At 37.8% G+C, this 27,898-nt stretch overlaps 1 protein-coding gene across 3 annotated transcripts in view; it reads right to left on the bottom strand.

Moving 5' to 3' along the window:
* Positions 1-27,898, bottom strand: part of mppe1 (metallophosphoesterase 1) — a 106,991-nt gene that overhangs the window by 38,736 nt on the left and 40,357 nt on the right. For all 3 annotated transcript variants that reach the window (XM_089125827.1, XM_089125826.1, XM_089125825.1), the window contains 2 exons: positions 24,613-24,681; positions 24,318-24,440 (listed from right to left, as the gene is read on the bottom strand). In XM_089125827.1, the coding sequence (XP_088981953.1) occupies positions 24,318-24,440; positions 24,613-24,681 (192 nt within the window). The remainder of the gene's footprint in view (positions 1-24,317; positions 24,441-24,612; positions 24,682-27,898) is intronic.

Here is a 27,898-nt window from a genome sequence, read left to right as displayed (position 1 = left end):
AATTAATAGAATTCTCTCTGGCGGCATATGCATAACTTCTCCTTGACTTTACTTCTGATTCAATGAGGCTTTAATCCATTATAGCCTTTTACGACGTCATGACCACGACACCACCTCCAGCGGGGGTTAGGGCGGACCATAATCGCAGGGCTGATAAATTTACACAGAACCCATTCTCAGTCATCACACACAACTCCTGGCGCTAGCTCTAATAGTCGCGGACTGCTGTGCTACTTCAACATCTCATCGAACAAAAGTCGAAGGAACATTGTCTGGTTGTTACACAGACTGTCAAAGGCCGCTTCAATCTTCCTGTTTGTCTGACGCAAACTACGCTTTTTCGACTCACAAGGCCTGGACGATTGTGCTGTAGAGACTTCCAGGAGAATAGAGAATCTTTCATCATCAAATAGGGGACCGAAAAATCTAACTTCTGAAATGGCGACGCAAAACCTGATGGAGAGCGACTCCCCGTCGAGTTCAGTCGTAGCGGGGGCACTGCGTCATCCGGCGTGTGAGTGTGCCACGGGGAAAGACTGTCGTTTAAGAGCTATACAAGACTCTATGTTTAAAGATCATTTTAGAGGTCCGATGGTTAGCTTGATGCACAGGATCATCGAGGCTGCGTTTGATGACAACAACGATTGCGCGAGGGATACCAAGCGTGTGAAAAACCTCAAAAAAGAAATGGAAGTCATAAGAGGGTTGGTTGGATCTTGGACAGATGTTACGCCCATGTTTATAAACGGCAAAGAACCGGCCGGCATAATCCTCAGAAAAGTTTTGGATGTGATTCATGAATCTTGTGAGGAATTTGAAGTCGACGAACTACTCTGTATGTGTACGTTTGTAACAGATCTCTGTGTGTCACTGTTGTCCAAAAATTTAAAAACAGATGTGGATGGCATTGTTGAAAGTATGGCGAACTATGCCCTAGAGAAAACCCTGATTGCGTGCCGCAATCTTTTATTCTTGCTCGATCACCTGTAAATGTCATTATTGTTTTACTTCACTATGTTGAAATAAAAAATTATTTTGTGGTCATGTCCGAGCTCATAATTTTTTCTATAGGATTCTATATAAATACTTTATATATTAAGTCAAGTCAAGTCAAATATATTTATATAGCACTTTTCACAATACAGATTGTGTCGCAGTTGCTTCAAAGTATCAATCAAGACAACTTAACAGTGTTTGTTTATTACTGGAAAAAAAAAGACATCAAAGTTTGGTAGAGCTGATCAATGGTATGATGGGTCATTTCATTTGAATATCCCCGACTGAGAATGGGTTCTGTGTAAATTTATCAGCCCTGCGATTATGGTCCGCCCTAACCCCCGCTGGAGGTGGTGTCGTGGTCATGACGTCGTAAAAGGCTATAATGGATTAAAGCCTCATTGAATCAGAAGTAAAGTCAAGGAGAAGTTATGCATATGCCGCCAGAGAGAATTCTATTAATTACACTTAAATATGTATTTTAAAACATATGGATGCGTGAATGTTTGCAATAAGCTCCGTAACAAGCGTTTGGAAAGTGGATAGGGTGTAAGTTAATTTTTAGGGCTGTAAGTTAACTTTTACCCACTATTAAGACGTTCAGTTATAAACCTTTAGCGCATTCAAATTTATCGAGTTGAAATTAAAACGTGATATCAATATCACGTAAAACACGTCATTACCGCTTGATAACAGTTATCAAGCACCCGCACTTGGTGAGATTATTCAGAAAAAGCGACAAAAGTAATTTTCTGATAATGTACTGTGTTTTCTTGTATGCCAAGATTTTGAGGGTCACTTATTGAAAGATGCCTTCATTCTTTGTTTCGCTGTATTTTTAAAAACATAAGCTGTGTCTGAAATCGCTCCCTATCCACTAAATAGTGCACTATATCGGGTGTCGGCCATTTTGTAGTGGTGTCCGAATTCTGAGTGAACGACATCATTCCCTACATTCATTCACTACTTTTACCCACAATCCTCTCTGAATTCGAGTGTACATTCGATGTACACTCGCTGAAGCCCTATTTCCCACAATCCAATGCGGAGAGAACTGAGCGTGCATGAAAGTTCGGCGCGAGCAAGTTTAAACCAGAGATTACATTACATCCAGTGGAGGATTTGAAAAATGTCCGTTAATCGTCGTTTTGAACATAATAACGGTCGCCGGAGGGCGCTCGACGACACGTCATCTGTGAACGTGAGAGTTAATGTACAATTTCAGTCGATGAAACTACAAAGCTGGCACGGAGGTATAATTACAAAATAAAGTCATTATGATTGTTATTGTTGTTAATATTATTTTATAAACTAGGTAATGTAAGATAAAAGGAGTTTTATCAGTACGCGTGACGAAGCCTTTTCTGCGACAGCTCCAACTCTCCGACGCACAGTGTAAACGTCAGCGTCCGAATTCACTCACTTCATCTCCTTCACTCCTTGCAGATATAGTGCACTCAAATGCCATAAACTATATAGGGATTAGTGAATGAGTGAACGAGTGAGCGGTTTCAGACACAGCTATAGATAGATTTACATAGACGTTGTACACGACCTACATAGATGTTTTACACGAAAAATATTTCAGAGATCGGTATTTTATATCTTCATAAAGGGTTCAAATATACAATGAAGTGCTATTTAAAAACTAGGGTGGTATATGTCTCAAGTGAAGACGATGGTTTAAACCACCATTTATTAAATCAAGCCATGTGAATACTGTCGTATATGAAAAAGAGAAGACCTAGAGTTCACTAACATTACAGCTAACTGTAGGAAACAGATATCCATGGGGTGAAAGTGTAAAGAAGACACCGTACAAAATACGATAAGTGTTACGATAGTGTTGTTAAAAATGAAACTGTGGTAAACAATTTAAGAACACTAGCGCCGTTAAACATGCGGTTTAATAATAATGTTCAATATAAACAAGAATCCGGCTCTAATGCTACTGAGCCTGTTTCACATATAATTTATCTAACAATTGATATTTAGTATATGTTAAAAGATTTTGATGAAGAGGCCACAAACTGCTTAATTTTCATACCTGTTTAATCCCACATTTTTCTTGCAACTTGAGTACATGCATTTTACTCCTTAGACCTCCCTAACACTCAAACAATATGCCTTTTTTTGATTTTATGTTGGTTAAGTTAGTGAAATATTAGGTTTTATACTCGGTCACAATAGTGACCGGTGGGAAACTACATAGTAGAGTTGAGCCGGATACTCGGCTGAAACGAGTATCCGGTACGGATAAAGCACTTTTGTCGAGTACGAATATTATACGAGTAATATGAGTCAATATCTGTGCTCGGAAAAAAAAAAAAAAGTTATGTTGAGATTAAGGCTGAGCGATATATCAATATAAAAATATATATATATATATTTTTTAATGTGATATGTAATTAAACCATATTGCATATCGATAGGCTATTCAGGTTTGCGCTGTGATCCTTGCTCCAAGCAAGCTGCTGAGTGCTGATCCAGAGCTCTCTGCACTGCTCCCCGCGCCCCAGCCACTCCTTTTCCACTTTGCGTGCTTGATTAAAGCATGTTATGTTATGAAATAAAGTCTTTCACCTCAGCAAAACGGACTTTCTGTCCTGTCACCCGTTATACTGTAACGTTAGTCGTAGCGCACACTCAATTGCACGCGCAAATGCGGCTGCGCGCGCTGGATCGCCTCTGTATAAAGTGCAAAAGAAACTATACGAGCATGCAACACCGTTACGTTGTAAATTACACGAAATAAAAGCAATGCAGTTATGATTTTCATTCTATTCACCAGAGCAGTTTCCATGTTTCATAAACAGTTCTTGTTAGTATTGTGTATTCACTATTCACCATAGTAACTGTCGTTTCTATATTAACCCCTTAATGCCCCTATTTTTCTTTGTGTTATTTTTTATATTTTTTTAAATGACTGTAATGGCTCATACCAACGTTGTATTAACAAAATAAATAAACCAATTAATAAATCACAATTACAATTCCAAGGGAATAATCTGCAATGAAGATTTTCATGCAGCCCTAAGGTGAAGAAACCTGTTTATTATTTATTCATTTGGTTTGGCAAATGTTCAAGTTTCAATAAAACTATACTTGTGACATGTCATATTTGGCTTTGACTGAACATTTGCTCTCACTTTGCAGAAAAAATACCGGGATATATTTTGTATATCGAAATTCAGCCTAAATATATTGGGATATGACTTTTGGTCCATATCACCCAGCCGTAGTTGAGATGAATACTCTTGTTCATTACATTTTACTTCATAATTGCAGCCACATGTGTTGTATTCATTGTTGCAAAACTTGTTTTGTAGTTCGTTTGTTATCGTGATCAAAACCATTGATCTGAAGCTCAATGCTGATGCTGTCATGTAAATAGTTTTATTTCTTATCAGCAAAAAATAAAGCAATTTCAGATCAACCCATATCAATTGCATGCTTAAAATAACATACCGGTTAAAGCCCCGCCCATTTCAAGACTACCCGACCCACTTCCGGGTTTAGGCCCCGCCCAGTCCGAGTACAGATACAGATACAGATAATTCATATGGTTAACAGATACAGATACAGATACAGATAATGCTGTACTCGCTCATCCCTACTACATAGTCAGAATTCATTCAAATTCTTCAATTAGACCTATTGACACATTCATTACAAGACATCCAATATCTCGTTTTGTCATTTCGTGAAGAAGGCTTAGTGAGTGAAAAGGTTGTTATGAACAAAGTTACACCCTGGAGGAACTTCTGCTTGTTCGGCTAGACCCCTATGGGCTAGACCATGTCTACACTTGGGCCCTGTCCTAGGCCAGTTTCAGGTAGATGTGTGTGCACTCTTTCAGTGCATTGAAGATGGGCCGAATGTTATAGAAAGGGTGGTTTGTGGTCATGTGTGGGGCACCCCAATTGGTTCTCATGAACATCTGCACAATCCTCCAGATAGTTCACCTCTGCATCGCCATTCAATAGTCTACCAGGCAAATGGGCCGTTTCACCCTGGGACTCCCTATCTGAGCTATCACTATCACAGTTACTTTCAATTTGGGGGTGGGGGGTGGGGGGGAAGGGGGGTCATGCACGTCGAGAAGGTCCAACACATTGAACGTTTCTGGGATACTGATAACTGCACTAAACAAAATTATAAATGCAACACTTTTGTTTTTGCCCCCATTTTTCATGAGCTGAACTCAAAGATCTAGACCATTTCTATGTACACAAAATGCCTATTTCTCTCAAATATTGTTCACAAATCTGTCTAAATCTGTGTTAGTGAGCACTTCTCCTTCGCCGAGATCATCCATCCTCCTCACAGATGTGGCATATTCAGTGTAGGATTGCCAATACCCGGCAATATCTGCAAATACCTGTGTTTTCAATTGAAGCACTGTTATACTGTTATACTACCGGCCACAATTGTGACCGTAAACAAATTGACAAGTGTTACGAGCAAAATATAAATTCAGGAGTATAATTCTCAAAATATATCAGTAGTAGAGCCTTTAAAGAATATATGCACAAAATTTGATAGTTCTATCTGTAAATTAAGATGTTTTATATACTACTTATTTTAGTAGTCTGAGGAAGAAATCTTCTTCTAGATGTGCAAGCAGGAAGTGAACTGATCTGGTCATGTGACCTTTCACACTAGTCACATGACATTAATTGATTTTAATCAAGACAGTCTATTTTGTCATTTAAAAGTTGAATTTCTTGGCCCAAAGTCAATAACAACATTTTTTAGAGCTTCCAGAAATAAGAAAAAAAAGCTGCGGTCACAATTGTGACCGGTGGGATTAAACGGGTTAAGACATAAAACACAATGCCTGTTTTCTGGATCAGGCCTAAAAGACTGATGCCTACACATTAAAATACCACTTTTCAACTAAATTCATTAGCCTAACCGTTGTTTAGCCACATACACAAAATACCTGCGTATCTATGACTGTTCTAGACGAGTTTGAAGTATATTAGTTTTATAGGTAACAAAAAAAAAAACAGCAATAGTCATTTTTCATGTCGATGTCTTGTAGACATAGCTGAAAGATGTTCTGAAAGAAATATCTTGTGTAGAAATATCTGTTCATGTTTTTCATAAATTCCTATATGTTTGACCACGGTCGGAGACTAGTTTTTGCATACTGTACAAAAACAAAAAGAAGCAGGCTGTAAACGGCGTAATCGACTAGTATATAAAATGTCAATTACAAACATTCAAAACTGATCAATTTTCTGTATGTTGTATTTACTTTTTTGCAAGTTGATCTCTTGATTTTACTCCGTGAAATGTTATCTGCAGGTAAACACTGAATATTGACTTCTCTAAAAGAAAAGTCTTCACCTAAAATACATACGGTCCAACATACAAAATGTGAAACAGTATCATCTACTAGCTATCTGAATAGTAATAAAACCATCATTTGTTAACTTTTGTGTATGAAATATTATACACAGTGCTTTTCCTAGTGATTTGGTCTGTTGAATCTTACATGGTTGTTTTGGACACGTGTGATTCCTGTATAAAGAATATGTTTTAAAGTTAGTCCACAGGATTTACAAAAGTGTGGTACTTTGCATCGCTATGGTGTGACAAAATACATCCAAATATTTAAGCCCAACTAATTACACACATACTAAGCAGGAGAATATCTAATTGTACTTTTGGAACATTCCATTATCTGATTGTTTTCGGGTCAGAGAACAATTTTTGAACAAAGTTTGATATTTCGACTTCCATGATATTTCCTTTTAGTAAAGCTATGTCTGGATCAGCGTGAGGGTAAAACTGAACAAATATTACACCAATATTAGCTTTCTCAATCATTGCATGGTTGCACTATGCCTGAAACTTAGTAATCAACATGCATTTCTGTAGGTCTGTCAAAAGAAAGAATCTGTTATCATGGTTTAGGTAAATTTTAAAAACACTACTTTTCTTAAAAACATTGTGTCAGACGTATTTCGTAGCATGATTATCTTGTTTCATTGTGTATTAAGTCCATATTTATCAGGCTGATATTTGTAGAAATTAGAAAAGTCAATTTATAAAACAGAAAGAACCAGTTTATGGCCTTGCGGCAGAGCACAGCAAATATGAAGAAGCACTTTTGATTTTTTTGTTCAAACATTAAAGTAAGATTTTCATTTAAAAAGTGACATTGCAAAAACTAGTGTCATTAAACTTAATCTTTGGTTTTAAGGGTAATTAAATATTCTCTGGATCCCTGAAGTTATGACTTCTGAAGATCTCTCACGTGTAGATTGACTCGGTTGAAAAATGTAATTGTAAAATTTAAAGTTTTACACATCTGAAATTCAAGGTACATTATATTTTAAAAAGTATTCTTATAGCTAAAATCAATGTCTTTATTCATAAATATGATCTCGTTGGTGTAAAATTAGCTCTGACAATGATCTGACGGGTGAGTCCATGGAGGCCTCCATGTCGTCCCGTCATTTTGAAAAACTATAATAACGAAGAGGGACAAAAAAAAAAGCACTAGTCACCGCAACGCATTTTCATTCAGAACCGGCTGACTGAAACCATCTGAAGCGACCAAGGAGGTCAGTGAGAGGCGCTTGAAAGGCCGCACTGCACGGTGCTTCATAATGCAATCCTCGTAGTTATGATAAAGCTTAAAAATGTAATCTAAAAGGAAACGTGACTGGCAAATTCAAAATGAGGGTAAATATCGGGATGGGTTTTCCCAGGTGGATAGAGCTAATGAAGGAGAAAGTCTTTGAAAGGGACGCTGAAGTCCTGCTTTCTTCTCGACAGGTAAGTCAATGTTACGGTCTAAATTACAAGGTTGTGTAATTCATCATATAGGCGGCGTAACGGTAGAATGTGTATAGTTAAACTCAAAAAAGTGCTATTGGATGACATGTCGTAGCTTCTCTGCACATTACGGTCACCATAGTCGCAACACGCATTTCAAAAAGCGTGGCGCTAGAGAGCACTATGTGTTTGAATCGAAGAGGTCAAAGGGGCATGCTTTCTGCTATAGTATCATCAGCTCTCCCCTTGTGTGCTTCCACAATGAATAAGGATAGTTTGGGGGATACAAGAAAAGTCAAAATGATATATCGTACCTACATACAATAGGTCATAGCTACCGTGGAAAAAGTAAGATCATGCTTTGAATTAAGACGAGTAAAATTAAATATTTGCTCAATACCAACTTTACTTCTGCTGCGTCATGGACCACAGAGGCACATTGCGTCTCTGAAAATGTGTGGTGATTTTCTAAATGATACAACTTAATCTACATAAGAGCAAATAAGAGCAGTCCAAGGATTTCTTTTAAAACAAAAACATTGTGACAAACTTTCATTTCATGCGACATGGACAAAAATACTCTTTGAAATATTTACTCTTTGACACCAAAGCACAGATCTTGATTTATAACATTTTTTATTTTATTTTGAACAAACGATATTTAGTCAAAATAATAACTTAGGTTAAATTTTATGCAAATCATTAATATTATACAGAAGTCTTGTAAGATACGATTTTAATAAAACTTTAAAGATTTGATTTAAACAATCTTTTCATTTTAAAAGATCTAAACTTTTAAGAGTATGCTTTTAAATGAATTTACAATAAATAAAGCTCTGAAAAGCAGACTAGCATTGCACACGCTGTGACATAATTGTGGCCCAGAGGCTTATCTGTCCTGTAACTCCTCCGTCTCTATGAGGGTGTGATGGTTCATCTCGAATATGCTGTTACAGTACAAAAATCGTTATGGCTATATTAATAAAAATTATACTTTAGGTCGCCGTTACAGTCAATCATTAGAGTAATCTTCTAAAAGATAAATAGAAGATACGAATGTATTCAAACTATAAAGATTTAATTTAAACAATTTTTTAAAAGATCATATTCAAACTTTTACGATTATTCTTTGAAATAAATTCTTAAATCTAGACTAATGTCATATAGCTACCATATGTAGAAACATGTTTAGATTTTATGTTTTCTTAGCGAAACAGGTGTGACAATGATGTGATACACCCCTTGTAAGATTTTGTGTAAGGCAGACACCTCCTCGTGAAAGTGACTCTCATAATGAACACACCCAAACAGAACATGTCTACCATGCGCGGGGTGTTTGAGAGAGAAAGAGGGAGAGGGGGAGAGAGAAAGAGAGAGAGAGAAATATTATTTTATATAGTTTATTTTTATATTTAATGTATATACTTTTAAAGAACAGCATGTTTTTCAACGTTATAGTATGAAATATTATATTTGTAAATTAATAATTGCACATTTATAACCATTTCATTTATATACTTTTGAAGATCAGTGTTTTTCAACTATAGTTAGTGTTAAATATTATATTTGTAAATGACTAGATTTAAATTTTATAACCATTTAATTTATATAGAACATAATGTTTTTCAACTTTAGTGTGACATATATCATTTCATTTATTTTAATTTCATTTATTTATAAAGCACAACAGAAGCTGACCACTGTGCTGTACAAATGGAGAAGTAAAAAACAAACCACACACAATGCACTAATAACAAACTATAAAACACTAGGTTAGGGTTTAGAGAAACCAACGTTATGAATGAAATGCAAGAGTAAAAACATTAGACTGTAGCTTAGATTTAAATTCCTGTACAGACGATGCAGACCTCACAGATAAAGGAAGAAGACTATTCCATATCCTAGGACTGGCCGCTGAAAACGCACGATCTTGGATATGGCTGTATAATGCTGTCTGAGGATCGCAACGATCTTGTTAATTTTTTCACATTTAAAAGATCTGACAGGTATGATGGTGCAAGACCAGTCAAAGCCTTACAACTAGCAACAAAATTTATATAACACACTGGCAACCAATTTAGAGATAATAAAATCGTAAAAAAAAGTAATGTGTGCTCTCGTTTAGAGTCTAAATAATCGTAGTCAGTATTCGGGGTTTGCTTTTCCAACAGAGGGGCCAAAAAACAATTGCTTCAGTCTTACTCTCATTCAAGTGCAGAAAATTCAAGGACATGCAGCACCGTACGTCAGATAAGCAGGCAAGCAAAGTTTCTAGGCCTTGCTTGTCATTATGTTTCAAAGGGAGATAGATTTGAGTGTCGTCTGCATTAAAATCAAAAGACACCGTGTGATTCCAAAAAATTGAGCCTAGTGGTAGCATGTATAGTGAAAGTAATTATAATATATATATATATAAATTGTCCTCACTTCCACAGTGTCTTCAGGAATGCGGAGGGTATCATGTAACACCCCCACACACACACAGACACAAAAAAAGACACATTCAGATGCACGCTGCTCACTTATGTTTTGAGCCATGAGCCATGAATGAGAGGGGCATTTGCATTGTCTTTTCATAAGCAGTTTGTTTCAACAATCTTTTATTTAAAATGAAATGCTTGGTTCAGTGGATAGTCTTTTTTAATTTATATTATTTTTACAGAACAGATCAACTTCCACACTTTTTTTATTATCACTTTCACAGCTGCAGTTAAGGAGAGGGGATGCGGCGACGTTCAAAACACTCAAACAGACACTTTCTCTCATTGTTTCAAAAGCCACAGTTAAAACAAGCCATGATCAAGACTTGAAGAGGTCAATAGGTCATAAAACTAACTGTCAAACCCCATTTGATCCCTTTTGATCTTTACAGTTAAAAACAAAATGTTAAAAATGATATTATCAAACCTAGAAGGGTCAATAGGTTAAAAAACTAACTGTCAAATCCAATTTGATCCCTTTAATCTTATCTTTACAAATAAAAACAAATAATAAAAAAGGACATTATCAAAGCTAGGCGGTCAACAGGTCATAAAACTAACTGTCAACCAAACTTTTTATCACCTCTTATCTCCTTTGCTCTAGATTCAACCCTTTCATCCTATGCCAAAAGGGGCGTGAGAAAGGGGCGGGAAGGGGCGGGTCACCTGTCAATCAATCATCTTTTTGACATAAAGTGAATCCTATTACTACTGATCTAATAGCTAAATATGTTCAAGAAAAGTGAATTGCGAACTCTTTAATAGTAATCATACCTAAAACTCCCCCCCACACAAAAACATATTAAACTAATGATGTATTTTGGCTTCATGTGGGTGGGTATGTAATTTTTACTGTTCTGTGTCCATCAACCGTTATTTCCACCACTTTAATCAAACCACTCTTCTTAAACATTATGTTGTGATTTTATTTCACGTCTTATTGTTTCTCGTTGCCTCTCGTATTGAGCTATTTTGTCCGCACACAGGACTCACTGCCAATCACACGTTCTCACATCATTCTCTTTCTATGAAAGCTGTAAACTGCATTCACCAGTTTTCACTCTACAGCGGTTAACCAGAGCACTGAAATTATTTCTCACTTAAACTACAATCAAATGGATTTCCACACATTTCGCGTTGGTCCTCTGCGTGGCATTTTTTTATTTTCTGCGCGCCAGTGGCTTCAGAAGTGCACACGCTCAGAGGGAACTTTAACACACACACACGCTCAGTTCAATCGCCCCCCCCCCCTCTCTCTTTCTCTCTCTCTCTCTCTCTCTCACACACACACTTCGACGCGCGCGCCTCTCTCAAGCCGGAGTGTGTGTGTGTGTGTGTGTGTGAACAGTGGAAACAGGAAACATAATCCGTTATTTTGTTCATAAAGGACAACATTCAGACTGCAAACTGTTATCCTATATTTGTGTACACTCGCAATAAAATAACATCCTCTGTCACATACGTAATAAATATAGAAAAATAATGACACAAGAGTGCATTATAGCCCTATTTATGCTTTTGAGTTTAAACTATCGCCCGAAGTGATTCTGAAAGAATGGTAAATGATAAATGGACTGCATTTATATAGGGCCTTCATAGACCTAATGGCCACCAAAGCGCTTTACATTTTGCCTCACATTTACCCATTCATACACTCTTTCATACACCGACGGCGGTGTCAGCCATGCAAGGCGCCATCCAGCTCGTCAGGAGCAGCTGGGGTTAGGTGTCTTGCTCATGAACACCTCAACACTTGGTCAGGTGGAACCGAGGATTGAACCACCAACCTTTCGGTTCGTAGACAACCCACATGAACCACTGAGCCACTGCCGCCCTGGTAAAGTTTATGCCACGGCAACAGTATCAAAGATATCAAGAATCCATTCACAGGTCTTCATCTGCTATCTATTAACATTATACAGATGAAGTTTGAAGCAAATTGGGTAAAAATAAGAGGGTGATTTCAAAGCATTTTGAAAGTGACACTTCCTGCTGCCAGTTGGTGGCGCTATAAATTTGACTCACAATAGTCACATCCATGTGATCGGCCTCTTACAGCGAACACACTGCTGAAGTTTCATCAAGGTCAGTTAAAGGTTGTCTAAGCGATCCTGGGTGTTGACGTTCGGAATATTTTCAAAAAAATCGGAGGCTAGCTAGACCCTCCCTCCTCCGCATCTCATCTCCTCCCCCTCCCTTCCGTGCTTCAAATAATTGTGAACGTGCATTTCGCTGACTGCATAGTTCTAGCTAATTACATCATTGTGTGGGTTTGGCGAACATAAGCGTCAATTTAGAAGAAAAAAAAAAACAATGTAACGTTACCCACCTGTCCAGCAAAAACAGAGCAACCTGAATGTCGGACTGGAAGCCCTTCTGCCGCCGGAGTTCTCGCCATCGTTCAAAAGCTTTGCTACCGATGTAAATTCGGAACTTCGCACGTTCTTTATCCGACTCCTTCTTTTTAACCCTTGTGCATCCTTATGGACATTTTTGTCTTTTTCAGCTTTGTTTTTTTGATCACTTTGCCTGTGTTAAAGCTAACTGCAAAAAACTTGGCAGAGGTGTGTATTTTTATTGGAAGTTTACTATTTGACCGTCGTTTTCTTAAAAAAATATATTTTTTGCATTAGGTAAAAAAAATACTCCCTCTCAGCGCCTTTTGGACAAAAATGTCCCCATTGAAACCCATTAAAACTGCCATTTTTAATCCCCGGTTCAGTTAACTATAAAATGATGCAATCTTTGTTAAGAGGCTTTCATTCTGATGGCATTTTTTTAAAACTATTTTTTATCAGATGGTACCATTTTTTTAAGTTTGGCCAATAAAACAAATATCGCTTTATTCCTGTTTTCTGGTTCGGCATACTATAGAGCCAACTGGATAAATTATGCAACAATATTTGTGTGGTTGTTTTGTTATGGATGTCAGAGTGTGGTTAGTATGTGTGTTATAAAAAAATATGTGTGTGTGTGCGCATATTTGTGTTTGTATTTACTGAGAGAGAAAAACTGCAAATTCAAATCCAATCACTGTGAGCTCCAGTAGGGTTTTGCTGGGACCCAATGGGGAAAATATGTTACTACGCCCAAACAAACTGTTACCGAAAGCTCATTTTTTGAGATATCATTCTCAAATTTGGAACACAACCTATTTAGATTTATGGCTTTGATTTTATTGCAGTTTTGAGTTCAACCTGATTTATAAAATATATATTTTATATAAAATATTTTTTATAAATAATTTTCATAAACTTTTTTTGGGATTTACTTATTATTGTTTTTTTTACTTCAGCAATAATCTGCAAATGGTCTTCTTTTAAATGATACCAAACTTAAGTCTGTACTCCAAAGCGTCACATTTTTATGACAGTTTTTTGACATGGATATTTTTGTCCTCTTTTTACCTATGTGTAACTTTTTTTAATTGATGCACAAGGGTTAATTTGTTCTTCAGAACGACATCTCTTTGGTCGTGTGTCGGCCATTTTTCAAACTTCCCTCTGATGCTCTTCTCTCTCCTTCACACACACACACCCTTCATGTGCACGCACACTAACCCCCCAGACCCACCCTCAAATACTTCTTGCCAGTGATTGGCTGGAACACTGTTTGTTAGGTTTCGTGGTCTGGGTGAGACATGATTGTTTTTGTTGCCGTTTGTGGAGCCTGTGGTGTCTACAGAGACCGCGTTTTTTTACAGTGTGTTTAGGGGACAGGCAGCTAGCCGATAGTGATGAGACGTTTGATGTATGTGACAAAAAATGTTTTGGCCCCACATCGCTTAGAGAACCTTTAATGTATGCTGAAGTTATAACACACTTCCTGTTTCACGTTTCTCGCCATAATTTCGTTTCCTCGCCACGGCCAAACCGTTCGAGATATCAAAAATCCCCTCGCAAACTTTCATCCTCAATGCCTTGACTTCATGCTGACCGAGTTTCATGCCGTGTGTTTGAATTCTCTAGGAGGAGTATTTCAAGTTCCATTGCGTGTGTTTTATGAACAACCCTAAATAACCGACTTCCTGTTGGGCTGGGGTAAAAGTAAGACTGTGAGGTATATGAAACGATGAGATCTACATGTGTACCGAGTTTCATACTATTACATGCAAGCGTGTTTGATTTATGGACCAAGTTTTTCGGACCCAATTCCAGGGGGCGCTGTCTAGCCCCCCTGCCTCGCCCGGGTACCATCTTCAGCCCGGCCCTGATGGCCGCAGGTTCTGACCTGTGTGCAGAGTTTCAAGAGTTTTCGAGCACGTTAAGGGCCCCAAACGTGCCCAAATAGTCGTATAAATAATAATAATAATAATAAATATAGTTGCGAGCAGCGATTGCGGGCCCAAGCCGGTGGCACCGCAATCCCGGTGCCTTTAGATAACTAAAGGCACCGGGATTGCGGTACCACCGGCTTTGGCCCTTTCATGATTAAATGATTAAATGTTAAAACGGCTTGCCATACTCTATCTGTCGTTTTGACTAGTCACAATTACATTACAGATATCTTAAATGCAAAAGATATCTTAATACAAACTATCCAAAATGTAATCACGACTAGTCACTTTTGTCAAAAGGTGGCGTGTTGATATCTACAATGTTAATTCCGGATAGGCAAACTTAGCTTTTAAATGTTAAAAGGGCTTGCCATACAGGGACGTAGGCTCAGAGAGAGGCTCACCATATTCAAACCAAAATATCTGACTTCCTCTTGATCCAAACTAATGACTATGAATTAGAAAGTTCTCTGGCTTGAGGAGTACAATGTATATAGCGATTTTTGTAACTGTAGATAAAACTAACATCGCCACTTTTTTTCAAAAGGTGGCGCTATTTAGTCCCTGCACCACGCCCTTTTCTGAAACTTTGCACGTCTACAGGCCAATAATTGTGACGTGTCTGTTGAGTTTACTCAAAAGCATCCTAAAAGAATGGTAAAGTTTGATGCGTTGCCACGGCAACAGTTTCAAAGATATTAAGAATCCATTCACAGGTCTACATCTGCCGTATGTTTACATTATACAGATGAAGTTTGAAGCAAATCGGGTTAAAATAAGAGGGTGATTTCAAAGCATTTTGAAAGTGACACACTTCCTGCTGCCAGTTGGTGGCGCTATAACTTTGACTCACAATAGTCACATCCTTGTGATCGTCCTCTTACAGCGAACACACTGCTGAAGTTTCATCAAGATCAGTTAATGTATGCTGAAGTTATGACACACTTCCTGTCTCGCCATAATTTCGTTTCCTCGCCACGGCCAAACCGTTCGAGATATCAAAAATCCCCACACAAGCTTTCATCCTCTATGTCTTGACTTCACGCTGACTGAGTTTCGTCGAATTTGGATCAAAGCTCTAGGAGGAGTATTTCACATTCCATTGTGTGCGTTTTACAAACAAACCTCAATAGCCGACTTCCTGTTGGGCTGAGGTAAAAAGTAAGAGTGTGAGGTATAGATGAAACGATGAGATCGACATGTGTACCGAGTTTCATATTATTGCATACAAGCGTGTTTGATTTATGGACCAAGTGTTCGGACCCCATTCCAGGGGGCGCTGTCGAGCCCCCCTGCCACGCCTGGGTACCATCTTCAGCCCGGCCCTGATGGCTGCGGGTTCTGACCCATGTGCAAAGTTTCAAGAGTTTTTGAGCATGTTAAGGGTCCCAAAAGTGCCCAAATAGTCGTTAGAAAAATAAAATAAACAAAAAAAATAATCGGAAGGAAAACAATAGGGCCTTCGCCCTTTCAGGGCTTGGGCCCTAAATATAGCTGTGAGCAGCGATTGCGGGCCCAAGCCGGTGGCACCGCAACCCCGGCGCCTTTAGTTACCTAAAGGCACCGGGATAGCGGTACCGCCAGCTTTGGCCCTTCATTGCTGCTCGCAGCTATATTTAAGTATATATATGGTGCCTTTAGTGTTATTCTGCACGACGTGCAAAAACTTAACCCCCGCTTTAAGTATATATATATATATATATATATATATATATATAAAGAGGGTTATTCTGCACGACGTGCAAAAACTTAACCCCCACTTTGACTGTCGAAGAGAAGTGTGCTGAAGAGCTTGCATCAGTGAGGGCTTTGCAAAATATATATACATACAAACAGACACACACACACACACACACACACACATATAAATGAGGTTAGTGTTTTACAATATTAAGGAAAGCAAATATATTGAAATATAACACATGAATTTTAAATTCATTCAGCTTCAATTACCAATTTGTAGTTTACAAATTGATCTTACTTTTATGTAAAGCAAACTATACATTTAAAAGATTAGGGTTATATGCATATTTTGTCATTTAAAAAAAATGCAAAATTGTTATGCAAAAAGATAAGGACTTGCAGGAAAAATCTACAGTCAGCCACACACACACACACACACACACACACACACACACACACACACACACACACACACACACACACACACACACACACACGCACACACATAAACACAGACACCAGCAACCCCCCCCCCCCTCCTCCTCCGCACACAGACACTGATAGAGACAAGATACAAATCCACACTACAATATATGACTTTCTTTTGGTCTGAGCTTCTTACTGTTGATTAGAAAGTTGATCGGCTTGACAAGAAAAATATATTTGGCAAGTTTTGTAACTGTATGTAAAACGAGCAAAGTTATAGCACATTTTATGTGTCCTTTTTTAGTCATAAAATTAATTTCCTCGCCACGGCCAAACCGTTCGAGATATCAAAAATCAGTCCGGAATTGAGCATCCTCAATGTCTTGACTTCATGCACACCGAGTTCTGTGGTGATTGGTAAACACATGCATTGTAATTTTATGTATTTCTCCTAGGAGATTTATTCAAACAACCCATAATTCCTGACTTCCATTTGAACTGTCGTAAAAATTAGAGCACGAAAGTTGTTTGGCCTGATGTGATCTATAAGTGTACAGAGTTTCATATTATTACATGCAAGTGTGTTTGATTTATGGACCAAATTTTCAGATCAAGTTTATGGACCAAGTTAATTTAATTAATAAACTAATTATATAAAACTATGGTCAATGCACTACAATTAAACTGGTTATATTATGCTTTTACTTATAAAAAATTAAAATAAAAACTTATTTAAAACATACCAGGCTTAAGAAATGTATTTTTTTATGCAGGCCAGACACATAGCAGTGAAATGGTTAAGACCCCTCCCCCTAAAAACACACACACAAACATACACACACACAGACAGGCAAAGACAGAGACAGAGACTGATCGTCCTCTTACAGCGAACACACTGCTGAAGTTTCATCAAGATCAGTTAATGTATGCTGAAGTTATAACACACTTCCTGTTTCACGTTTCTCGCCATGATTTCGTTTCCTCGCCACGGCCAAACCGTTCGAGATATCAAAAATCCCCACACAAGCTTTCATCCTCAATGTCTTGACTTCACGCTGACAGAGTTTTGTCGAATTTGGATCAAAGCTCTAGGAGGAGTATTTCATTCCATTGCGTGTGTTTTACGAACAACCGTCAATAGCCGACTTCCTGTTGGGCTGGGGTAAAAAGTAAGAGTGTGAGGTATCCACAAGTTTCCTACGCCCCATGAGGCCTTGCCTCAAAAGTGGGCGCAACTTCCGGTTCGACGTAAACAAAGCGCAATTTGACATGCTTGACACTCGTTCATTCAACAGTTGACAGTCATTCAAGTTATAGCGATCCAAACTAGCTAACGATGTGGGAACACAACCTCAACGAAATTCAAAAGGGTGAAATAACAGTACCTTTACCCTCCGCAGTAGTTGATTGGGAGTATTATGCTACGTTCACACCGGACGCGAATCGCGCGTCAAATTCGCGCCTGACGCGTCTAGTTTGACGCTTGACCACTAGTGTTAATTCGCGTGTCAAGAGCGAAACTGCCGCGCGTAAAGTTTGAAGCGAAATTTACGCGCGTGACGCGCATCAGAATCAAAATCCGTTGGCGGCCATTGTTTTTATGTCGACCGAGCATTCATCAAGAGAGTTACCGCTCTGTATTTACTCTGGAGAGTAGAACAGCGGCGTGGGGATCATCGTCGCCATATATTTGTGTCCACCGGACCCTTCAGAGCCGAACCGTTTGGCGAGTTTCACCATTTGCTCGCTCCAGGAGCTGCGCTGGATGACGGCCGCTGTCAGCGGTACTTCCGCCTGTCACGCGCCCAGTTTGATGACCTGTTGTCCCGCATCTGAGCGAGGATCACCCTCGCCCTCATCCATCTAATCTAGCTGTCATTTATTTTTGTTTTGATGATAAATAGAGCCAGCCTTCAAAAGTTATTAACCTGTCCTGTGATTTTTTTCTCTCTCTCACGTCCAGACACGAATTTATGCACATATGTTGATTGTCTTTACAACATAATACTATTTATAGATATGGAATGAATAACATTCAATACAAAATGAGCATGTCTCGTATATAGAAATAATGTTTTAAGTGATGAAACATTTGCTTTGTTGTGCATAATCCCACCATGCATTTAGTCATATTAACAAAATAATTTATTGAAGCATCCAGACACTTCACCACGTGAGCAAGCAGCTAGGCTCCTGATTGGTTAACGCGGCGCGAATTCATGCCAAAGTTCAGATTTTTCAACTCGGGCGGCAGACGCGAATTCGCGTCAAACGCGTGAATGCACAACGCTCAATTCGCGCCATTCGCGCCAACTTGACGCGCGAATGAGGCGTATTCGCGTCTTCCGCGCCACGCTCCACGCCTCATTCGCGCCACAGGAATTTTTCACGCGCGTAAAGCGTCTTTGCATTGACTTAACATTGAAATCATTCGCGCCTGACGCCCTATTCGCGTCCGGTGTGAACGTAGCATTATAATAACATTATTAATAATCAATACTCATCAAGGCATGGTGACAGACAGTTGTGCGAGCTGACAAACATTTAAAATAAAAAATACACACTTAGTCATTGTGCTTTGGTCGGAGTTTATTCAAAATTATAAATGAATGTGCTACTTGAATAACATTAACTGGCACATTTGGTATTCTGTCAACACAGGCTTTGATCCTGAGTTTAGGTGTAACATCAGTGGCAAACAGCCAATCACATGCTGATAGAGTTTATAGAACATTAAGAATTTAAACAAATGTAAACAGGTTAGATTCGTCGTCTTTTGGGAGGTGATGGAAACTACAGTCGTTGGCAGGATCAGAGACGGGCTCTGGCAGGATCACTCTGATTTCGTTTTCAGCTTATGTTCAAAACAATCACGTTTAAGCCACTGAATTAGTTTAGTCCGGTTATACATACAACCGCGAACAGCACATGTTGTCCCTGAGCTCCGTAACGACATCTCTCATAAAGATTTGCGTCTTTAAATAGTAAAATAATTCTCAGAAAAACAGCTAGCCTCTTCGCTAACTAACACACAAAATACCATTGGAATGCTACTTCCGCCGCGTCACCGGAAGTTTCACCCACTTTATTTTTTACAGGAGCGCCCCTCGGTAACTTGTGGATAGATGAAACGATGAGATCTTCATGTGTACCGAGTTTCATATTATTACATGCAAGCGTGTTTGAGTTATGGACCAAGTGTTCGGACCCCGTTCCAGGGGGCGCTGACGAGCCGCCCTGCCACGCCCGGGTACCAGCTTCAGCCCGGCTCTGATGGCCGCGGGTTCTAAACATGTGCAAAGTTTCGAGCATGTTAAAGGAACACTCAGACTTTTTGGGACTTTAGCCTATTCACCTTACCCCCCAGAGTTAGATAAGTCCATACATACCTTTTTCATCTCCGTGTGTGCTATAAGTCTGTTTGACGCACCCACCGCTAGCCTAGCTTAGCACAAAGACTGGATGTGAATGGTTGCAGCTTTCATACTAATCCAAATGAGTGACAAAATAACGCAAACGTTTTTCTATTTACATGTTGTGGTTTGTATAGTCAGAGACTGTACAAATATCAAGACCATATGAGACACAGACATCTTTTAACCGTATAAATACTATATTTTCTGAAGGCGAAGCACTGCTACTTGGGCAGAGTGATAACCATCACCTGAGACGCACCATGACGAGGAGCAGAGACTTCGCTCAGTGTTGGAGTAAAGAGTCATCAATTACTAACGTTAGATAGAAAAGCATGGTTTATCATGGGTGTTTGCTTTATTGTATGAGCTGTGACAATAAACAGGGGAGACCAGGTAATACAGTACCATGTTTCATTGAATTCCAACCAAAAACGCATCCAGATTTATAAATATCACAGAACATGAATAAATAATTATTATTACAGAAATCAATATATTTTAAATGCAATTTATTAGCTGAACCAAATGTATTCAACAGTATATAATATACAGTATAGTTGCATTACTATAGGATAGAATAGGGGGAAAGTAATAGCACAAATTGTTTTTGCACAATGAACTCACAGCCTATCGTACCCTTTTGCACGCTCAAGTTCGTTATTTCCATGGTTATTTCAAATTTAGGCTACTAGGCGCGTCGCGCGCAGGGTGCAAGTTCAACGCGGTGAACGCGCTCGTTTTTTTCCAAGCGCGTCCGCACCGCATCAAGATAAAAACATATTCATACCCTAATCATATAATAGTGTCACTAACGTTACATCTGGCTAATGGCACTGTTACAGTAGGTCATCTAAAAACATAACGGAACACTTACCTTCGCCCTTTCAGGGCTTGGGCCCTAATAACCCTAAGGAAAACAATAGGGCCTTCGCCCTTTCAGGGCTTGGGCCCTAATAATCCTAAGGAAAACAATAGGGCCTTCGCCCTTTCAGGGCTTGGGCCCTAATAATCGGAAGGAAAACAATAGGGCCTTCGCCCTTTCAGGGCTTGGGCCCTAAAAATAATAATCGGAAGGAAAACAATAGGGCCTTCGCCCTTTCAGGGCTTGGGCCCTAATAAGAATCCTAAGGAAAACAATAGGGCCTTCGCCCTTTCAGAGCTTGGGCCCTAATAAAATAATCGGAAGGAAAACAATAGGGCCTTCGCCCTTTCAGGGCTTGGGCCCTAATAATCCCAAGGAAAACAATAGGGCCTTCGCCCTTTCAGGGCTTGGGCCCTAATAATCGGAAGGAAAGAAATCGGGCTCTGCGCCCTTTCAGGGCTTGGGCCCTAAATATCGACCAATTTTCAGATTTTTGTTTATGACTTAAAAAAATCATACGTTTTTTGATTTTAAAAACTTTCCGCCTTTATTAGGAAAGTTATAATTTAAAGGGTAATGGAAACGCGGCTAATAACACCATTTTATGAGAACTGAACTGAGCTGGACGAAGACATCAGAATGGCGATATAGATTAATTAAATGAAACAACTTTTTTACAACAGAAATGAATCAACACTGAACTTACCTAAGCTGCAATGCAGCAATTGCTGCTGTTTTGCACAATGACCCTTCGACAATGTACCGAACGACTTTATTTTTGCCGCGGCAATAAGCCTTTTGGTTGACTACCAACTGAAACATGTTTTGTTGAAATGTTTTCAATATTTATTAAAAGAAATTAATTGATAATCATAACCTGTAAGCCTATTTAATTCTTAAAGAATGAATGCTTGAAAACAAAGAATGCTTAAACATAAATGCTGCCAAGTGATATATATGCCATATATAGGAAAGTTTAGTAACTCCACTGTAAAAAATTATTTTTTTGGTTAAGTAAATACTAGTGAAAAAACCCAATGTAATTTACTTGAAAAAGTTAGTTCAGGCAAGAATTTAAAAAACGAAGTAAATTCCATATCAGTACTTATTTCAAGCGAGTATAAATGAAAGTGTAATATCAACTCAATAAAATTAAGTAAAAATTACTCAACTTTTCTGATACTGGGGTTCCCATCATGCACTGGACCTTGAATAATTAATGAGGTTCATTTTTCACTGGTTTCCAGCTGTATTTACACTGTTTTATCATTGATTTTTGTTTTCAGTATTAGTAAATTGCCATTTTGTGACATTTCGAGTAAATTTTTTGCTTAAAACGACACATTCAAACACAAAAACGATCCATCAAATGTTACCACCATTGTGTATTGTCTATCAAGTATTGAGGTGTTTGCATTCACATAAGGCTTAAAGTCTGACATGATGTATATATAAATTACTTGGATGATCCAAGTAAAGAACATACTATAAATGACTAATAAAATTCAAGATAATTGTTTTAGTGAAGTGTAATGCAAAGGCAAAGGAAATCGGTATTAATCAACCTTTTACAAGCCGAGTTAAAATTACTTATTTTTTGTAAAGTTTACTTAATTCCACATTCCAAGTAAATTTAACTTAAAGATTTCTAATTAAAGCTACTGATAAATATGTTTAGGTTTTTACTTGGCAAATCTTTGTAAATTTACTAGCATTTTCTGAGTGAGATCGTTTAGCAAGGTTTTTTCAAGTAAATCCTACTCCAAATTTTTTACAGTGTCCCCTGAAAATGTTTTAATTTTATGATAATTTGGTTTAATTTATTACACTTATGTTTCAGTTAATAAATCTACTAACAAATTAAAATAACACAAAGTAAAAGACAAATAACCTATTGACATAGCCTTTCTAAATTATAGAAAAACTGGGCACATAGCCTTATGTTTAAGTGTGCCTACTTTGCTTAAATTTGATGCAATAATAGAAGCCTATTTTTACTTCACATTTATTTTATTTGCATTCACTTTTTTTCAGTATTGTGATTATGAATTTGTTTAACTACAATGTTTAAATTTATCAGCGACCTCAGCTCTCAATGAGCTGTGGCAGACTTTGTCATACAAAGAATAAACTGACACTTTAAATAAATAAACAGTTAATAAACTCGTTAATAAACAGTTACCTATTTAAGCCTCAAGAACGGTGAAACATTAAAGCTGTCGGCCAACATCGGTTAACAGCATGTATGCTATAATGAGGTTCGATCTCGGGTCGTTTGAAGTTCCATGAGGTTGATGTTGTTGCGTTAACCACAGAGCTACCGTTAGAATGCTGTTGCATTATCGTCTTATGCGCTTGTAAAGCCTCATTGATGTAGCCTAATATGTTTCTAATGCAATGTTTTAATTTTCATTATTTATTCAATTTAATTTCAGTATTGTGATTATTAATTAATTTAACCACGTTTCACTTGAATTAATCTGCTACCAGCTTTCAATCGCTCTGAATGAGCCGCGGCACGGCTGCTGATTACGCAATAGAGAGAATTAACGGACACTTTTCAAAGTCTGTGATTGTAGCACCTCTTAGCGGCAAAAGGCAGCAAATACACCCCAAATTTTTAAAAGTCTTATTCTGATGTCCACCTACAGTAATGTTTTTGGCTTATTCTGGTCAAGAAGACATACATCTGAATATCTTTGAAAGAGTTTATGCCATTAACCTCAAAGACTTTGTCAAATGCAGCTTTTCCTCAGAAGTGACTATTCGTTTCCACATGGTTTGATATAAACATGTGCATCTTAAATCACAGAAATTGTATAGATGTCAAACAATCAGATAAAACATGATTTTGGAAAGCTTGTTGGAGGGTAAAGACTGAGGAGAGTACAGCACCCCTCGATTAAAAGTAGCTAATCTGTTTAACGTCCTGTGTCAACATATCCGGCTCACTGACCAAGTTCTACACGCTCACAAATGTTCTAATTATGACAAAGTGTAAACGCAGTAAATAAGATATTCACTGTGCAGTGTAGTCTGTTTCTTTGATAACTATTTTTTGCAGTTGACAGCCAAGCATTTTTTGCTGTATATATTCCATTCACAATTTCATTAAAAGTTTTGTTTTTCATGCCGCTGAGAAGACCAACAGCTATGAATGTATACTACAAAGTTTCAGGAGTGAAAACTTTATTTAATTACGGGCTGATATAGTCTTCAACAAGCCACAGCTAGCTAAGGTGAGAAAGTAATGCAAATTTAGTGCATTACTTTCAATAAAAAAGTAACTAATTGTTTTGTTTAACTAATTGTAACACCACATTGCAACACATTACACACCCAACACTGCTTAAAATTGTGTTTACTGAGCATCTTGTTTTTTTTACCTTTTTTGAGGCATTCTTAGATATAACATCATAACGTTCCTGAAACAGCTGGTACCGTTCATCCAGAGGGGCTGCGTCTACACCTGTACACATGGCATCACTCACTCTATACAGTGGGTAATGCTAGGAAACATCAATGTATTATTACAGTGAAGAAAATAATACTGCAATTTCTGAAGAAATACACTTAAAATACAAGAAATACCATAAAATACTACACCTTGCTACAACTACATGTGAATAATAAAAATAAATTTTAGTTATGATATATACAGAAAAATGCACACCATCTCACCTGTAGTAGAACAGGCGCTGTTGGGGCAAAATTCTCAGTGTCCCTGCACTGGCCATTATGTTGTGCACCCTAACAGAGTTAAAAGTACACAAGAACACCCGCAATAGAATCAGTCAACATCTGCATCACAACATTTTCACATATCCATAACATATTCACAAAAAAAAAAGGCTAAAAGTTTATCCAAATGTGGAAATTTAGGAGCAACTCTTAACAATTAGGGGTGTGTCACTCTTATTTTTTTAGAACTTGTACGTTTTTTCTTTTAATAGAAATTCACAAGGCATTTTAAAGGGGTGGTAAAATGCCATTTTTACAAGTTGTAAAATAAATCTCTGATGTCCCCAGAGTGTGTGTGAGGTTTTAGCACAAAATACCCCACATATTTTTATATAGCATGTTAAAGTTGTCAACTTTTTGAGAGTTTTGAGCACACCGTTTCGTGGCCCTTTAAAGGAACACTCCGACTTTTTGGGACTTTAGCCTATTCACCTTATCCCCCAGAGTTAGATAAGTCCATACATACCTTTTTCATCTCCGTGCGTGCTATAAGTCTGTTTAACGCACGCACCGCTAGCCTAGCTTAGCTCAAAGACTGGATGTGAATGGTTGCAGCTTTCATACTAATCCAAATGAGTGACAAAATAACGTTTTCCTATTTACATGTTGTGGTTTGTATAGTCACAGACGGTACAAATATCAAGGCCATATGAGACACAGACATCTTTTAACCGTATAAATAGCCTACTATATTTTCTGCAGGCGAAGCACTGCTACTTGGGCAGAGTGATAACCATCACCTGAGACGCACCGTGATGAGGAGCAGAGAATTCGCTCAGTGTTGGAGTAAAGAGTCAGCAATTACTAACGTTAGAAAAGCATAGTTTATCATGGGTGTTAGCTTTATTGTTTGAGCTGTGACAATAAACAGGGGAGACCAGGTAATACAGTACCATGTTTCATTGAATTCCAACCAAAAACGCATCCAGATTTATAAATATCACAGAACATGAATAAATAATTATTATTACAGGAATCAATATATTTTAAATGCAATTTATTAGCTGAACCAAATGTATTCAACAGCATATAATATACAATATAATTGCATTACTATAGGACAGAATAAGGGGAAAGTAATAGCACAAATTGTTTTTGCCCAATGAACTCACAGCCTATCGTACCCTTTTGCACGCTCAAGTTCGTTATTTCCATGGTTATTTCAAATTTAGTTTCAAATTTAAATTCAACGCGCTCGTTTTTTTCCAAGCGCGTCCGCGCCGCATCAAGATAAAAACATATTCATACCCTAATCATATAATAGTGTCACTTACGTTACATCAGATCTGGCTAATGGCACTGTTACAGTAGGTCATCTAAAAACATAACACTTACCTCAGCCACAGGTGATCCACTTGTCCTGTCTGTGCTGGCCGAATCCTTCAGCACATTATGGTCCGTGTGGCAAATTCCATTTTTTTCTAAATAATCGTCCTCATTGAAATGTACCGAGCAAACATAATGTCCCTTGATAATCTATTTAGGTGTGTTTGGATCAATATCCAGAGTAAGTAAGTTAGCCATTTCTTCATCCAGTCAGCGTTTTTAGTTGGAATTCTGTGAAACATGGTATTACCTCCCCTGTTTACTGTCGCAGCTATTTACAATAGAGCGAAAACCCATGACTGTAAACTACGCTTTTACTATTTATAAATTGCTGACTCTGTTACCCAAACTCTGACGAACTCTCTGCTCCTCACCACGGCGTGTCTCCGGTGATGCGGTTATCACTCCGTCAAAGTAGCAGTGCTTCGCCTTCAGAGAATAGTTCCCAGGTTTTATTACGTTTAAAAGATATCTGTCTCATTTGACTCTGTTATTTGTACAGTCTGTGACTATACAAATCACAACGTGTAAATAGGAAAATGTTTGCGTTATTTTGTCACACATTTGGATTAGTATGAAAGCTGCAACCATTCACATCCAGTCTTTGTGCTAAGCTAGGCTAGCGGTGCGTGCGTCAAACAGACTTATAGCACGCACTGAGATGAAAAAGGTATGTATGGACTTATCTAACTCTGGGGGATAAGGTGAATAGGCTAAAGTCCCAAAAAGTCGGAGTGTTCCTTTAAATGCAAATGAGCTGCAGCAGAGGGCGGTGTTTCAAGAGCTCCTGTGTGTGTTAGCAGCTGTGATTACCTCACGCAGACACACTAAAATGATAAAAAAATGATCTTCAATTAGGATATTCTGTCATGTAATCTATAAATCGCTCATATAGGAACTGTTGTGAGATGCACATAGAGTGACTTTCTATTGCATGTGAAAAGATGGATGCTAAAGTATGAGCTGACTCACAAATGGACTCTTACACAACCACTCTTACTCTTCTAAACATGGATTGCGTGTTCCCCAGCGCAGGGATTATGTACATTTTAGGGTTGGTGATGTCACTAACCCGGGAGGAATGTTGTGTAGTCCCTACCAGCCGTTTGTTGTAGTCCTTTGCTTTACTTTTTTAAAACTTCTTTTAAACAAACAAAAAAAAAAAAAAATATATATATATATATATATATATATATATATATATATATATATACTAACACAACTCTGACTTAAAAAAAGTTAATTTTATCTTCCTCAAACTCACAATTGTTTTGTTTTCAAAAGATGTCTACAAAATAGTCAGTTCACACAGAAACCATGGTCTCCTGAGTATTTAAAGGTTTATAGAGCACTAAACGAAAATCATGCCACAATGTGCATGTGAAGAGTTCAGATGCAAAAGCCTCTAAGTGCCATTTGAAATTTTCTTCTAAAATGATCCTTTTTATCAAGCTTGTATATTTAAGTTCAGTAATTTCACTTAAATGGCAATGAAGATTACCTATTAATTGCCATTTAAGTGAAATTACTGAACTTAAATATACAAGCTTGATAAAAATGACCATTCTAGAAGAAAATTTCAAATGGCATTTAGAGGCTTTTGCATCTGAACTCTTCATGTTTTCTATGCTACTAGTTTCAATCAAGTACATATTTGATACACCTGACTTAGTTTCAAATTTGAGGGAGGACTGTATGATCATCATCAAATAAAACCTTCAAAACCCACATTTAGATGGAGTTTGTTTTAAACCTACTATCCTCCATCTGTTTTGCATCTGCAGATTTCTTCTAAATTCACCAATGTAGATTTCTAAATTTCAGGGGGAAAAACTCATAATGTATGTTAAGTCATTAACTTTAATAATAAGAATTTTAGGCCATAAAGTCATAAAAACTT

The sequence above is a fragment of the Pimephales promelas genome, chromosome 22 (assembly GCF_988280905.1).
Source record: "Pimephales promelas chromosome 22, fPimPro1.hap1.1, whole genome shotgun sequence".
Taxonomy (NCBI): Eukaryota; Metazoa; Chordata; class Actinopteri; order Cypriniformes; family Leuciscidae; genus Pimephales; species Pimephales promelas.
The sequence above is the reverse complement of the archived record's forward strand: the minus strand, read 5'-3'. Positions and strand labels throughout refer to the sequence as shown.